This window comes from Amphibalanus amphitrite, unplaced genomic scaffold (genome assembly GCF_019059575.1).
Source record: "Amphibalanus amphitrite isolate SeventyFive unplaced genomic scaffold, NRLGWU_Aamphi_draft 000205F_arrow, whole genome shotgun sequence".
In the NCBI taxonomy this organism is placed as follows: Eukaryota; Metazoa; Arthropoda; class Thecostraca; order Balanomorpha; family Balanidae; genus Amphibalanus; species Amphibalanus amphitrite.
Genome location: NW_024881700.1, coordinates 387,025 through 402,302, shown reverse-complemented (window position 1 = coordinate 402,302; position 15,278 = coordinate 387,025). Strand labels below are relative to the sequence as shown.

General features: G+C 50.5%; 1 protein-coding gene across 3 annotated transcripts in view; it reads right to left on the bottom strand.

The window, feature by feature from the left end:
* Positions 1-15,278, bottom strand: part of LOC122384974 (MAP/microtubule affinity-regulating kinase 3-like) — a 38,221-nt gene that overhangs the window by 2,226 nt on the left and 20,717 nt on the right. For 2 of the 3 annotated variants that reach the window (XM_043372842.1, XM_043372843.1), the window contains 2 exons: positions 10,830-11,048; positions 10,275-10,343 (listed from right to left, as the gene is read on the bottom strand). In XM_043372842.1, coding sequence (XP_043228777.1) covers positions 10,275-10,343; positions 10,830-11,048 — 288 coding nt within the window. The remainder of the gene's footprint in view (positions 1-10,274; positions 10,344-10,829; positions 11,049-15,278) is intronic. The other variant, XM_043372844.1, reaches the window with a different exon arrangement.

Genomic DNA, 15,278 nt, shown 5'->3' with positions numbered 1-15,278 from the left:
GCAACTAGCCAACGGAATGATTCGAATCAACTCATGACTCACACATTTTGATGAATCGATTCAAATCAACTCATGACTCACACGACATTTTTATTGAACTTATTTCATTCAACCCATGACTCACTGTAGGCATTTGTTGATTATTTGACTCAAAGCTATGATAAAATGAATATGCCACATACCACAATTGTATTAAGCAGCATAGTAGCCTTGACCAAAGATTCAAGCAGCTACCTAGTAGGACTAGGTACATAGGTACCTACTTTGGCAAACATGGTTGATGCAGTTTCCAATTCCACATTTGAATTCTAATATTCCTGCAGATTGGGCTACCTATTCTGTAGCATACTGGTCACTGGTCAGTCTTGCTTCAATTTCTTATCTTGTCACCTACAACAAAGCAAACAAGTTCTAACTGCAAGCAGTCCAGAAAATACTTCAAATGTTTGTACACATCACTTCCATTCAGTTTGCTGTACACACCCAACAATATTTTGGGCTGTAGAAATCAAATACCAATAACATATGAGGTAAGTATGACTGAAATCCATTTATAATGGACACAAATCCAATTGAAGCAAGGCTGACCAGTTGCAAATCTTACCTGCCTTTTCAAAGACATTGACATACCAATTACCAAAGTCACTGTGCCCACCGGAAATCGCAGTTCATGTCTGATACCCATGGCCTTGGTTTGATATTTAAATGCATTTCATAACTCAATCAGCTTTGAAATTATTTCTATCTGTATGAAATGAATCTAAGGCATTCTCCAGAAGCCGTGGCCCGTGATATTGAACAGATTTTTAGCCAACTGGCGCCGCATGGTGGCGCTAGCAGAGCGTATAACACTAGCGCTCTACTAGCGCCATCATACGGCAACAGCTGGCAAATAACTGAGTCAATACCAATGCCATTCTCCAAGGCCAATGATTCCGTGTTGATTAGGGTGTATCGTCGAATTTTGATTTTTTTTAATCGTCTTCACTACTAAATTTTATTGGTCCCTGGCATGTTTGAAGCCGTAGGATACCAATCAAAAAAATCTGGGACGAAAACCTAGCCTGCTGCGAGCGGTTGAACGGAAGCCTGTCGGGGCGGCGCCAGGCGTTGAAGTCTCCCCGCTAGTTACGCGCACACTAGCACCACGCGGCGGCTGGCGCCGTGCCGCCGCGTTCCCGGTCAGCCGTGTTTTAGCGTTCACTGACGGGTCGAAGTGATTATTCTAAGCTTTCCTAAGAAGCTTTCTGCCCCGCAGCTCATTATTGAGCAAGAATATCGCACAAACTGCATAGAACATTGACATGCAGGTTGTCGGCACATATGGAGAAGGGGATGTTTTGGTTAATGCCTCCTTTAATAGGAAGAGATTGTGGAAGAAGGGGCATTCCACGTCAAGTGGGACAAAAAATGATCATTTTGAACCTCACCTCCTCCGATTTTTGCGAAACTTTGTGAAACTACTCATCTATATGTGAAAAGAAAGGAGACATATTTTTGTCAAAATATGACGTCACGTTTCCGAGATACACGTCATCAAACATTGACTTAGGCAAGGTACATTATCATCTTTAAAGCGTCATAACCATTGAAGTTTTAGACACATCACCACGAGACAAAGTGTGAAATGGAGGGAATAGGTCAGGCTTTAATTTGAGGATAACAATATTGACGTAATTAACTAATTAGTGAACTTAATTAAAATTCAAAAAATAAATTTTGATTTTCTGAAAAATGGGTACCCTTCGATTTTGCTGATTTTTACATATTTTATTCTCCTATACATTAGCTACATCATATAAAAAATCCAGAATGGGCCGACGTCTACGTAACTGTCTTTTGGACTTCGTAATGTCTGGCACTCGCGTGTTTCGTTTTAACAACCAAGGAGAGGCGCTACCCGGAGATGCTTCTTTCTACCCCAAACCAAAGCAAACCTTACCTGACCTGACGTGACCTGACCTAATCTAACACGCGTAAATATGTACAGCCCTCAAGGCAGTTGCCGACTGGCCAAATGCTACCTACATAGATACGAACATTAGCCCTCGCGACAGTTGCCGGCTGGCCAGATGCTACTTAAAAAACAAATGCGTGTTAAACACTTCAGGCTGACCCACTGCGAGCCAGCGACCTTTAGATTACGAGGTGGGTACCTTCGGCACACTTACTACTAAGCCACGAAGATAGCTGGTCATCGTAAGCCAGTTTTTATGATGAAATTGGGCATTCTCCAGCCAGCGCCTCTCTTTGGTTGCAAAAAGAAAATACGCCTGACTCTCCCAGCGCTAGGGGAGAAAAGCCCGGTTTAGTCAAAAAAGGTATTTAAAAAAAAACGGAATTTGAATTGTAGGTGGGGCGGTGGGGAACTTTATCGTGTGATAATTTCATGGCCCTAGATCAATATATTCAAGATCAAATGAGGTTAAACGTGATCAAATTTGCTATAGTGACTATTTTGCGTTTATACGCCCATAGATCTAAGAGATACAGGCCGATTTTCCTATTTCTTCCTTTATACGACATTTGTAGTGTTATGAGAATCTCTAGTTAATCTTACCATAAATTTGGCAGTTATAGTGGCTTGCTAAGAGTAAGATGTCGCCGGCAGAGGCGGGGATCGGCCGACGCGGGAAATGTCATAGTCACATATTGTGTTTGCACCCTAAAAAATTAATTTTACCAGTTGATATTCGTATTTATTTGAATATTAGATTGCCTGTACATTTTTAAGCCTTCACACAAAATTTGACACGAATCGATCATAATCAGCGGTAAGAAGCGCGGTGCAAAGATGGAACCGTCCTGCGCCGGCACAGTCTACCATTCAGGAGGCAACGGCCGGCGCCGGCCGCCGAGCCGCTCCGGCAGGAATGTTTGACTTTACACCGCTATTACTAGAAAAGTTGTGGACCGATTTACCTATTTCTTGCACGGGAGGATTTGCAATTCGATTCTGGACAGATACTGTAAGTTAAACGTTAATATAATAATTTTGGCGTGAGTTATTGGCGATAAACAGGTGGAGTTAGCGAAATCGGCCCCTTCCACCGCCCGTGCTACGTTGCACTACGTGTTGCTATATCATCCAAAGTTATCGTTGGCCCACTCTAATTTTCTCAGCACGTGTGCCTTACATCTAGTGGAAGACAATATCTAAATTTGAGCAAAATCGAAGGGTACCCATTTTTCACAAATTACATTTTAAGAAATTAATTCAAAATAATATAAATTCAAAATCACCAAAAAATGTAAAAATTTTCAATTTTTACTAGCATAACTCCTTATGCACACGTTTCAGTTTGTTTGAAATAAATAGCTTCAAAAATGTTGAAGCTATAGATCTTTCAAGATTGCAATACACGTCCAATTCTGCTCAAAAAGCAGAAGTTTAGCGACTTGTTTCTCTGTAGCCCGAGGGCATATGACAAAATCCTTTCACCCTCAGAGGTTTCACCCAATAGCCAATAAGTATACCAAGTTTGAACAAAATCGCAGAGGTGGCCGATTTTGGCTGTCCCGGTTGACATGGAATGCCCCAGAACAACACATTTCTTTTGGAAATTACTCATCCTCCTTCTTCCTACGTGCCTGCTTTAGTAATCGAAGTACCCCTATTGACTCTACGTTCTTGATTCGGCTGTGGATTTTATGCATGGAATTCCGCTATATTATATTTTCTCGCTCAATGTCCCCTGAGCTATATTGAGGCGTCACGGGACAGCAATGCTCAGCACACAACTGCAGAGAAAAAGTCAATGTGGTCATGCGTTTTGTATGCCAAAATGTGTGAGCCTTGGCGTGTACCAGCAGCCGTTGTCACCATTGTAATTTTCACGACTTTATCTTTATAAGGATGCAATTGCCCACTTCCCAGTTCCCAGACTGGGTTTGGAGATATAGTTTTACAGAAACATTTAGGAATGTCTGTAATGTAAGTTAAAAGCTAATACCGAAAGGAATCCACATATTTTCGAATTTCCTGTTTGCTGTATTGCTTAGTAAATGCCAGACGTCATGATGGCATGGTTGCGATTGATGGTATGCCGGATGCCCAGGGTACGAACTCACGGTAAGTCAGCTTGGCCGGCAGGCATCAACAGGCACAATAGTCTTACACTGATATCGTCACCCTCAGTTATTCGTCACCATTCAGCAGCAGGCCCAGAGCTTCGGGCTTTGAACCGTAAGGCACAGGTGTAGGAGCAAGACATTGCGCCGATTCGAAGGGCTGGAAGGGCAGCATCGCGGGGGCTGGAATGCGCCTGAGCGGCTGAGACCATCCCATTGGGACGGGGGTGTTCTGGGTGCACTCAGCCGCTCATGCTGGGAAATGCATCGAATGGAGCTCTCCATTCGAATGATTAGGGTGACCTTTAGTCTAGAACAAGGAAGGATGACTGTTGGCTGGTCCCGAGGATAAATACAAAGGACAGGTAATGACATCATATAATGAATCGAAGACGGCCCCGGCCCGATCCTCTGATAGAGGCTCATCAACACGTATCTCGTTGTGGACCATTTCGTTTTCCTCCACCGTGGTTTTTGCACCGACCTCAACGGGTTGGAAGATTACGATGTTCAGAAACCATTAAGGTCGTAATTGTATATTCGTTGAGTTAGGTTAGCCTTTCCATTCCATGAAGACTACTTTATAATTATTGGATGATAGGATGAGGTTTTCACTGTGTTGAACCTGTCCTACCTGCTCAGTGAACGAATATACAACGAATATACAATTACGATCTTAATGGTTTCTGAACATCGTTACCTTCCAACCGGTTCAGGTCGGTGCAAAAACTACGGTGGAGGAAAACGAAATGGTCCACAACGAGATACGTGTTGATGAACCTCTATCAGAGGATCGGACCGGGGCCGTCTTCGATTCATTATATGATGTCATTACCTGTCCTTTGTATCTATCCTCGGGACCAGCCAACAGTCATCCTTTCTTGTTCTAGACTAAAGGTCACCCTAATCATTCGAATGGAGAGCTCCATTGGATGCATTTCCCAGCATGAGCGGCTGAGTACACCCAGAACACCCCCGTCCCAATGGGATGGTCTCAGCCGCTCAGGCGCATTCCAGCCCCCGCGATGCTGCCCTTCCAGCCCTTCGAATCGGCGCAATGTCTTGCTCCTACACCTGTGCCTTACGGTTCAAAGCCCGAAGCTCTGGGCTTGTTGCTGAATGGTGACGAATAACTGAGGGTGACGATATCAGTGTAAGACTATTGTGCCTGTTGATGCCTGCCGGCCAAGCTGACTTACCGTGAGTTCGTACTCTGGCCATCCGGCATACCATCAATCGCAGCCATGCCATCATGACGTCTGGCATTTAATAAGCAATACAGCAAACAGGAAATCGAAAATATGTGGATTCCTTTCGGTATTCGCTTTAACTTACATTACAGACATTCCCAAATGTTTCTGTAAAACTATAATATCTCCAAACCCAGTCTGGGAACTAGGAAGTGGGAAATTGCATCCTTATAAAGATAAAGTCGTGAAAATTACAATGGTGACAACGGCTGCTGGTACACACCAAGGCTCACACATTTTGGCATACAAAACGCATGGCCACATTGACTTTTTCTCTGCGGTTGTGTGCTGAGCATTGCTGTCCCGTGACGCCTCAATATAGCTCAGGGGACATTGAGCGAGAAAATATAATATAGCGGAATTCCATGCATAAAATCCACAGCCGAATCAAGAACGTAGAGTCAATAGGGGTACTTCGATTACTAAAGCAGGCACGTAGGAAGAAGGAGGATGAGTAATTTCCAAAAGAAATGTGTTGTTCTGGGGCATTCCATGTCAACCGGGACAGCCAAAATCGGCCACCTCTGCGATTTTGTTCAAACTTGGTATACTTATTGGCTATTGGGTGAAACCTCTGAGGGTGAAAGGATTTTGTCATATGCCCTCGGGCTACAGAGAAACAAGTCGCTAAACTTCTGCTTTTTGAGCAGAATTGGACGTGTATTGCAATCTTGAAAGATCTATAGCTTCAACATTTTTGAAGCTATTTATTTCAAACAAACTGAAACGTGTGCATAAGGAGTTATGCTAGTAAAAATTGAAAATTTTTACATTTTTTGGTGATTTTGAATTTATATTATTTTGAATTAATTTCTTAAAATGTAATTTGTGAAAAATGGGTACCCTTCGATTTTGCTCAAATTTAGATATTGTCTTCCACTAGATGTAAGGCACACGTGCTGAGAAAATTAGAGTGGGCCAACGATAACTTTGGATGATATAGCAACACGTAGTGCAACGTAGCACGGGCGGTGGAAGGGGCCGATTTCGCTAACTCCACCTGTTTATCGCCAATAACTCACGCCAAAATTATTATATTAACGTTTAACTTACAGTATCTGTCCAGAATCGAATTGCAAATCCTCCCGTGCAAGAAATAGGTAAATCGGTCCACAACTTTTCTAGTAATAGCGGTGTAAAGTCAAACATTCCTGCCGGAGCGGCTCGGCGGCCGGCGCCGGCCGTTGCCTCCTGAATGGTAGACTGTGCCGGCGCAGGACGGTTCCATCTTTGCACCGCGCTTCTTACCGCTGATTATGATCGATTCGTGTCAAATTTTGTGTGAAGGCTTAAAAATGTACAGGCAATCTAATATTCAAATAAATACGAATATCAACTGGTAAAATTAATTTTTTAGGGTGCAAACACAATATGTGACTATGACATTTCCCGCGTCGGCCGATCCCCGCCTCTGCCGGCGACATCTTACTCTTAGCAAGCCACTATAACTGCCAAATTTATGGTAAGATTAACTAGAGATTCTCATAACACTACAAATGTCGTATAAAGGAAGAAATAGGAAAATCGGCCTGTATCTCTTAGATCTATGGGCGTATAAACGCAAAATAGTCACTATAGCAAATTTGATCACGTTTAACCTCATTTGATCTTGAATATATTGATCTAGGGCCATGAAATTATCACACGATAAAGTTCCCCACCGCCCCACCTACAATTCAAATTCCGTTTTTTTTTTTAATACCTTTTTTGACTAAACCGGGCTTTTCTCCCCTAGCGCTGGGAGAGTCAGGCGTATTTTCTTTTTGCAACCAAAGAGAGGCGCTGGCTGGAGAATGCCCAATTTCATCATAAAAACTGGCTTACGATGACCAGCTATCTTCGTGGCTTAGTAGTAAGTGTGCCGAAGGTACCCACCTCGTAATCTAAAGGTCGCTGGCTCGCAGTGGGTCAGCCTGAAGTGTTTAACACGCATTTGTTTTTTAAGTAGCATCTGGCCAGCCGGCAACTGTCGCGAGGGCTAATGTTCGTATCTATGTAGGTAGCATTTGGCCAGTCGGCAACTGCCTTGAGGGCTGTACATATTTACGCGTGTTAGATTAGGTCAGGTCACGTCAGGTCAGGTAAGGTTTGCTTTGGTTTGGGGTAGAAAGAAGCATCTCCGGGTAGCGCCTCTCCTTGGTTGTTAAAACGAAACACGCGAGTGCCAGACATTACGAAGTCCAAAAGACAGTTACGTAGACGTCGGCCCATTCTGGATTTTTTATATGATGTAGCTAATGTATAGGAGAATAAAATATGTAAAAATCAGCAAAATCGAAGGGTACCCATTTTTCAGAAAATCAAAATTTATTTTTTGAATTTTAATTAAGTTCACTAATTAGTTAATTACGTCAATATTGTTATCCTCAAATTAAAGCCTGACCTATTCCCTCCATTTCACACTTTGTCTCGTGGTGATGTGTCTAAAACTTCAATGGTTATGACGCTTTAAAGATGATAATGTACCTTGCCTAAGTCAATGTTTGATGACGTGTATCTCGGAAACGTGACGTCATATTTTGACAAAAATATGTCTCCTTTCTTTTCACATATAGATGAGTAGTTTCACAAAGTTTCGCAAAAATCGGAGGAGGTGAGGTTCAAAATGATCATTTTTTGTCCCACTTGACGTGGAATGCCCCTTCTTCCACAATCTCTTCCTATTAAAGGAGGCATTAACCAAAACATCCCCTTCTCCATATGTGCCGACAACCTGCATGTCAATGTTCTATGCAGTTTGTGCGATATTCTTGCTCAATAATGAGCTGCGGGGCAGAAAGCTTCTTAGGAAAGCTTAGAATAATCACTTCGACCCGTCAGTGAACGCTAAAACACGGCTGACCGGGAACGCGGCGGCACGGCGCCAGCCGCCGCGTGGTGCTAGTGTGCGCGTAACTAACGGGGAGACTTCAACGCCTGGCGCCGCCCCGACAGGCTTCCGTTCAACCGCTCGCAGCAGGCTAGGTTTTCGTCCCAGATTTTTTTGATTGGTATCCTACGGCTTCAAACATGCCAGGGACCAATAAAATTTAGTAGTGAAGACGATTTAAAAAAATCAAAATTCGACGATACACCCTAGTGTTGATATGAAAACGGCGCATTTGAGCGTCATATATGCTAAGCCTTACGCACGCTAATCTACTGCATAAAGGTAACAATTTTGGAACACGATCGGGAAGAGGACAAAGTCTCCACTCTAGCACATACTAAACGCCTAATGACATTGATACAAAGACCCCGAATGCATTGACGAGTAAATGTGCATCAGGAACGGATTTTCCTACTTGTTCATCATAGTGATACGTTTGTAATACGCAATTACTCTGCTCATGGATCCCAGCTCAAAGACGCTAAGATCAAATCAGGTCAGTCCCAGAAACTTTGGTTTTTATTCTATATCTAAGTACTAACAACAAATTGTAGTTTGTTTTCTACGTTAATGAATTGGCACTAAGTCATGATCGCAACCTTGCGGTACTTTGATGCCATTTCGATTTTGCAGTACTTTAACGCCAACAAAATTTTGCAGTGTTTTAACGCTTTGTCTTGCTATTGGTGTCGACATTTCTGGCGGACCTTACAGTCCATTATAGAGTTCAGTGGTTTTGTTTCTCTATTTTGATTTTGATTTTCTGGTTTGGGACGTTATATAGTTGATATTTGAAGGACTTATGTATTCCATTCTAAAAACGAATATATTTTATCAAGAATATTAGCAAAGGTACCTATCAGTATATTTATCTTGTTCATTGTTTGGTGTTAGGTTCTGACTGATGAAGTCACTGCTCCATGGATCCCCAGTTCACATCATTTTTAGCAGCTGTAGTAAAAGGGGCTTAGGTGAGCATGAAATTCATTGTTCTTCTTACGCCTTATATTATTAAATATGACCTGAATCTGGTTCTAAAATACAAACTGTGAATCGAAGTGAGATGACCATGGCATGAGTGTTTTACTTTGCAACACAAGGTTGCTCAATTGGAAAGAAAATATTTTCTTCTTGCACAGTACACAATTTTCCAAATGAATTTCGGGAACGGGTCCATCTGGTTCCAATGCTGACCTAGACCGGGTCTGACCGGTTCTGGAAATGTGCCAGTCAGACTGGGTCCGGGTCCAGGTCCCAAAATTTTCCAGTTTTGCCACCTCTAGTACCTAGGTACCAACTGCCAAATGCTTTTGGCTCATTAGGCGCCTGTGCCTGAGCCTCTGAGGCTCTTGTAAGTCTGAAATATGGAGTTAAGTGATGGCTAAAGCTGAGGGGGTGATCTAGCATTGATTATTAGGGTGTTGATGGTGACTTGTAAACGACTCAAATTTTTTTTTGAGTCGATTCGTTGTTTGAGTCTGAAAATTTGAATCGATTCATCAAATGACTCATGATGTTAAATTTAATTGATTCGAATCAACTCATGACTCATCAAGTTCCTCGATGAAGTGATTCGAATCAACTCATGACTCATCGAAAAACGGTTTGATTCTGAGTCGATTCACGAATCAACTCAGAGTCGTTTACAAGTCTGGCCGTAACATTACGACCGTGCGACGGTAGACCGATGTGCGTGCACCACGGAGCAACGTGACGTGCAGTGCGTTCGCCCAGATCATCAGTATCCCTAGTCCCCATATCCGTCAGCGTTCAGTGCAGTCAGTGATAGGAAGTGTGGCGTGTGCGCTGCACCCACAAAACAATGGGTCTGGCCCAGCGCCCCCAAACCGCATTACAGCAAACACAAAACGCTGGAACGAAAGTGATAGCACACTATTTTTAATGTTAGCCTCAAGCAGTGATCAGCTAGCATCAAAAATGTTTCAATATCTCTCGACAGCAGTTTGCAATTTTCGTTCGTGCCGCGGTTTGAGGACTGGGCCAGACCCTGTGCCACCATGCCCCCGGATCAGCAGCAGTGCGGGCGCGCGGCGTCAGTCGGTCGGTCGGGACGGCGGCCATACCTGTCAGCGGTGGCCGAGCGGGCCGGCGTGGGCGTCAGCGTGGCCGTGCCGGCTCCCACGTCGCCGGGCCTGGCGAGCGGACATGGCGTCACACGCCGCCGTCTCACACTCACTCACTCACTCACTCACTCACACTCGTCCGCTCTCAGCACGCTCTCTCACACACACAAAGCACGAAGCTCGAGTACAGTGGGCAGCCGCGGTTCGGCGCGCGGGCCAGCGGGGTGAGGGCGCGCGCCGGTGACACAGGGGGCTGACCGGTCACACACGGCTCTTCGACACGGTTAGTTCACCAGTCGGTACGGACAGAAAACGTCTCCTAAATCGCCGGTCCACTAAAATTACGCGATAAGGCATGCATTGGGCTTTAATTGGGGACGGATATATCAATTTAAGAGACTAGCAATTAAACATGTAGGCAAGTCACATACAGATAATCTCCGGATTACATGAGGACAGTTTTACCTGATTCAATTGGGAAGATGCTGAGCGAACAATAATTACTTGGAAAATTCCCACCATCTCCCCTCCCCGTCCAACCAGCCCAGCACCCACCGCTTGGCGAACTTCGACGACAGTTTGGAGAAGAAGGAGGTCCGGTTGGCCGATCCGAGGCCGCCGCTGTCGTGGTGCGGGCTGTAGCCGGCCGCGCGGTAGCCGGCCGCCCGCGTCTGACCCGAGTGGAACGTCGACCGACTCGGGATGTTACGGCTGAACGGAGCACTGCGCGGCGCGGCGCCCGGCGAGAGAGGCGGCGCCGTCCGACCGGCGCTGCTGTAACGACGGGGGAGCGGACAGGTTAGCGCGCGGTGGAACCAGCGGAGAACAGGCCAGAGCGAGCAGCAGCGGTAACAACAGGATAGGCCAGGTCACGATGTGCTATATAAAAGGTAGATGGATCAAGTAAGTCACGTTACGCTAGGGCTGATTCGGTACACGCAATAACGACGGGGCGAGTCACGGTACGATGCTGGATCGCTAGAATGCTCAAGACACACTGCTGTGAGCGCCAGTAGCATAACGGGTACAATATTGGGACGATACAGTAACTAGTAGCTCTGCTTGGCTGCGCTCGGTTCAGGACTACGACCACTGCGCCGCCGTCCAGAGGACTCCGCCTCCCCGCGGTGGACGGTGGGGGGAAGGCCAGCCATGGCCGACCCCAGGCATGTGCGGCCCGCAAGCTGCACAAGCAAACCAAATGGAGTCCGAACTGCCCCCGACGTGCGGGGTGCCGTGGTGCTGGTGCCCTGCGGCCCCGCCGTCTCGCAGCCGTTCCGGTGGCGCCGGGGGACTGGCAGCCCCCTGGTGCCGTCGTCATCCACCTACCAGACCACCATCATCTACACATCTCCGCGGGTTCGGGCGCGCCGTGTGGCACCGGCGTGGCCCGGCCCGCGTAGATAAGTGAGGCCAGACACCCCCGTCGTGAGGCCCGACGGCGGGGGTCTGCGAGACCGTGGCCCGAGGGTGCCCCGGGGCGGCAACAGCCGGCGCGCCAAGAACCGGAGATACCGCCACAACTGCCAAGTCCGAAGCCGCCTGCTGCTGGTCAGCTGGAACGCGGAAGGAGTCCTCAACAAGACCGGAGAGCTCAGCCGCTGGCTGTCGGACATGAAGGTGGACGTGGTGGCACTTCAAGAGGCCCAGTTGGCGGGCGGAGCGCTGGCAGTGCCGGGATACCAGACGGCCGCGGTAACGCGGAGGGCCCGTGGCAGGCGAGGTGTGGGGTCGTTCCGAGGAGGAGACGTCGCTATCCTCGTCAGGAACGGCCTCAACTTCCAGACCATCCGGGAGTCGCCTCTCCAGCCGCAGGACGACACTACCGAGTGGTGCGCCATACGCGTCATCTTGAGCGCACCAAGACCAACCACCCAACTCAGACACCACCTCGACATCTACAACGTCTACCGCCCGCCCATCAGGACGTCCGCGACTGACGAGCGGGCGGACTTCTTCTCACTGGAGGCCTTCCCGACCCTGGACAACGTCATCATCATGGGAGACGTTAACGGTCACCACCCCGCCTGGGATGTTCATTGTTATAACCCAGACGAGGTCGGCCGACGCGTCTATGACTGGGTCAGCGAGAAGGACTGGCAGGTCCTCAACACCGGCGCATCGACAAGGAGCGGCTACGGAGAGGAGGCACAGCACAGCACCCCGGACGTCGCGCTGGCACACAGCAACCTGGCGCGGCGCTGCACGTGGCAAGCCGGAACAGACCTGGGCAGCGATCATCTGCCTCAGGTCATCACGGCTGCTATCTCCGGCTCTCGCCCTCGCCGAATCAGGAAGGAGCGCTGGGCCTTCCACAAGGCCGACTGGGCTGGCTTTGCCGCTGCCTGTGAGGTGGCGGCTGGTGCCATGTCCGGGGAGGACTCTGTGGAGCGGCTCGCCACGGCCTTCAGCGGTGCCATCAGCGGAGCGAGCGGGAAATACATCCCGCGGGGCGCTCGCGCAGACCCGCAGCCGTGGGCTCTCGACGAGGAGCTGGTGCGAGCCGTGGCAGAGCGCCGGGCAGCGAGGACAGCCGTCCAGGTGGACCCGTCTCCGGAGAACCAGGCTCTCTGGAAGGAGAAGAAGCGGAAAGCTGCGGACGCTGAGGTGGAGGCCAGGCAGCGCTCGTTCCGCGAGTTCGCCTCGACAGAACTCAACCGACCGGCGGCACTCGGACGTGTGACGAAGCTGCTGAGGAAGATGGAGGGTGTAGTGATGGACGCCTGTCCTGGCCAGGCAGTGAGCGGGGACCGCGGCCAGCTGGTCGCGGAGGACCGCTCCAAGGCCGAGGCGTTCGTCCGCACCTACGCCAGCGTCAGCCGCCACACCCGCCATCGTAAGAGGGACCGAGCCGTGAAGGCCAACCTGAAGAGAGCCCACGCGGACCCGTGCATCTGCGAGGGACAGCGGAGCGACGCCTGCCGACCCTTCCCTAGACAAGAGATGCTGAACCAGATGCGGAAAATGAAGAACAAGAAAGCGCCGGGGATGGACGGTGTCTGCACCGAACATCTGCGCCACTTGGGTCCACTCGCCCAGGAGGTGATGCTACGCCTGTTCAACCTGTCATGGCGCTCCGCTGAAGTCCCGTCTGTCTGGAGAAGGGCGGTCATCATACCGATTCCCAAGGCCGGGAAAGACCCACAGGACGTCACAAGCTACCGGCCCATCTCGCTGACCAGCCACATCGCGAAGCTGATGGAGCGGATGGTGTCGGCGAGGGTGACGCACCTGCTGGACCGCGACAACGTCATCCCGGCCGAGCAAGTGGGCTTCAGGCGCGGTCGATCGGCGGAGGAGAACCTGGGACGCCTCATCCAGGAAGTCCAGGATGGATGGAACCTGCCACCCCCGAAGGGACGTCCATCCGACGGCAAGACAGCCGCCAGGTTCGTACTCACCGCCTACGACTTCTCCAGAGCCTACGATGTGATCGACCACCAGATGCTGCGTCTGAAGATGCTGCACCGACTCCCACGGTGTTACGCAACGTGGATCTTCCACTTCCTGCGAGACCGACGTGCATGCGCGGAGGTCAATGGCGTCCGCAGCAGCAGCCGTCCCTTCCGAGCGGGCCTCCCCCAGGGCTCCGTGCTCGCCCCGACCCTGTTCACCCTGTGGTCGGCGGACTTGGTGGAGGAGCTCCGGAAGGTTGACGGCACATCGATCTACATGTACGCCGACGACACCGCCACCCTCAGCTCCGGAGCGACCATTGCGCAAGCGATGGTACGCGCTCAGAGAGCTGCAGACATGATGGCGGCCTGGGCGCGGAAGTGGAAGATGCGGCTGGCGGGCAGCAAGACGCAGGTCCTGGTACTGTCCCAACGGCACGAAGATGCCCGCGACATCGTGCTGAGGGTGGACGGCACGGCAGTCAAGGGCACCCGACACCTCCATCTGCTCGGCGTGACCTTTGACAGATTGCTCCACTTCGGGGAGCACTGCTCTCGTCTCCGCCGCAAGGTGAAGCCGCGTGTGGCCCAGCTGAGGAAGCTGACGGCGCGCTCGTGGGGCCTGCAAGAGCCGCAGCTGCGAACCGTCGCCAACGGTTACGTCCGTGGTGCACTCGAGTACGCGGCGGCGGCATGGCTCCCAGCGGCGTCGGAGTCGCACGTGGAGCTGCTTGAGAGGGAGATGCGTGCCACAGCGCGCGTCGTGACCGGCTGCCCGATCAGCACGCCGAGAGACCCGCTGATGGCGGAGGCCGGCATGGTCCCGGTCCGGGCGCGCAGGGAGGCGTTGGCCGTCAGGCTGACCGCCACTGCGGCGTCGCAGAGGACCGATGACCCTCTCCGTGAGGTAGCAGCGAGGACAGCCCCCCGACGACTGCGGACCACCACCGGCTGGCGTGATGTGGGACGGGAGGCCCTCACCCGGCTTGGTCTTCAGGAGACACCCGTGGAGGAGCGACTACACATCACCCTCCCTCCATGGTCGGACTGTTCGGGGGTGGCGATCCGGCTGGACGTCAGCGCGGCTATTAGCAGGGAGGCACGCGACGAGGTCCGCCGGGCGGCGGCCGAAGAACACCTCGCGACCCTGCCAGACCAGGCGACCTGGATCTGGAGCGACGGCTCGGCAGAGGGCGGTGTCACGTCCGGGGGCAGTGGTGCCCTGATCACCCTGCCCTCTGGAGAAGAGAGGACGACCCGGACGCCGGCCGGCGCCGTCTGCTGTAGCACCCGCGCCGAGCTGGTGGCGATGCGTGCCGCTCTGGAGGAGGTGCAGCAGCTGGAGGACGCAACGTCTGCGACCCCGCTGGTGCTCTGCACCGACTCCCAGGCTGCGCTCGCCACGCTCGCGACGGGCGCCGGAGAACAGCGGACGACGCTGGGAGCCGAGATATGGCGCCTGCTCCTGGCGGCCCCGGACAGACCGACATGGCTGCAGTGGGTCCCGGCCCACTGTGGCCTCCCAGGCAACGAACGGGCGGACGAGCTGGCCAAGGAGGCCTCCAGCTTACCACAGGCAGCCGCGCCTGTGGACGTCCGCAGCCTCACT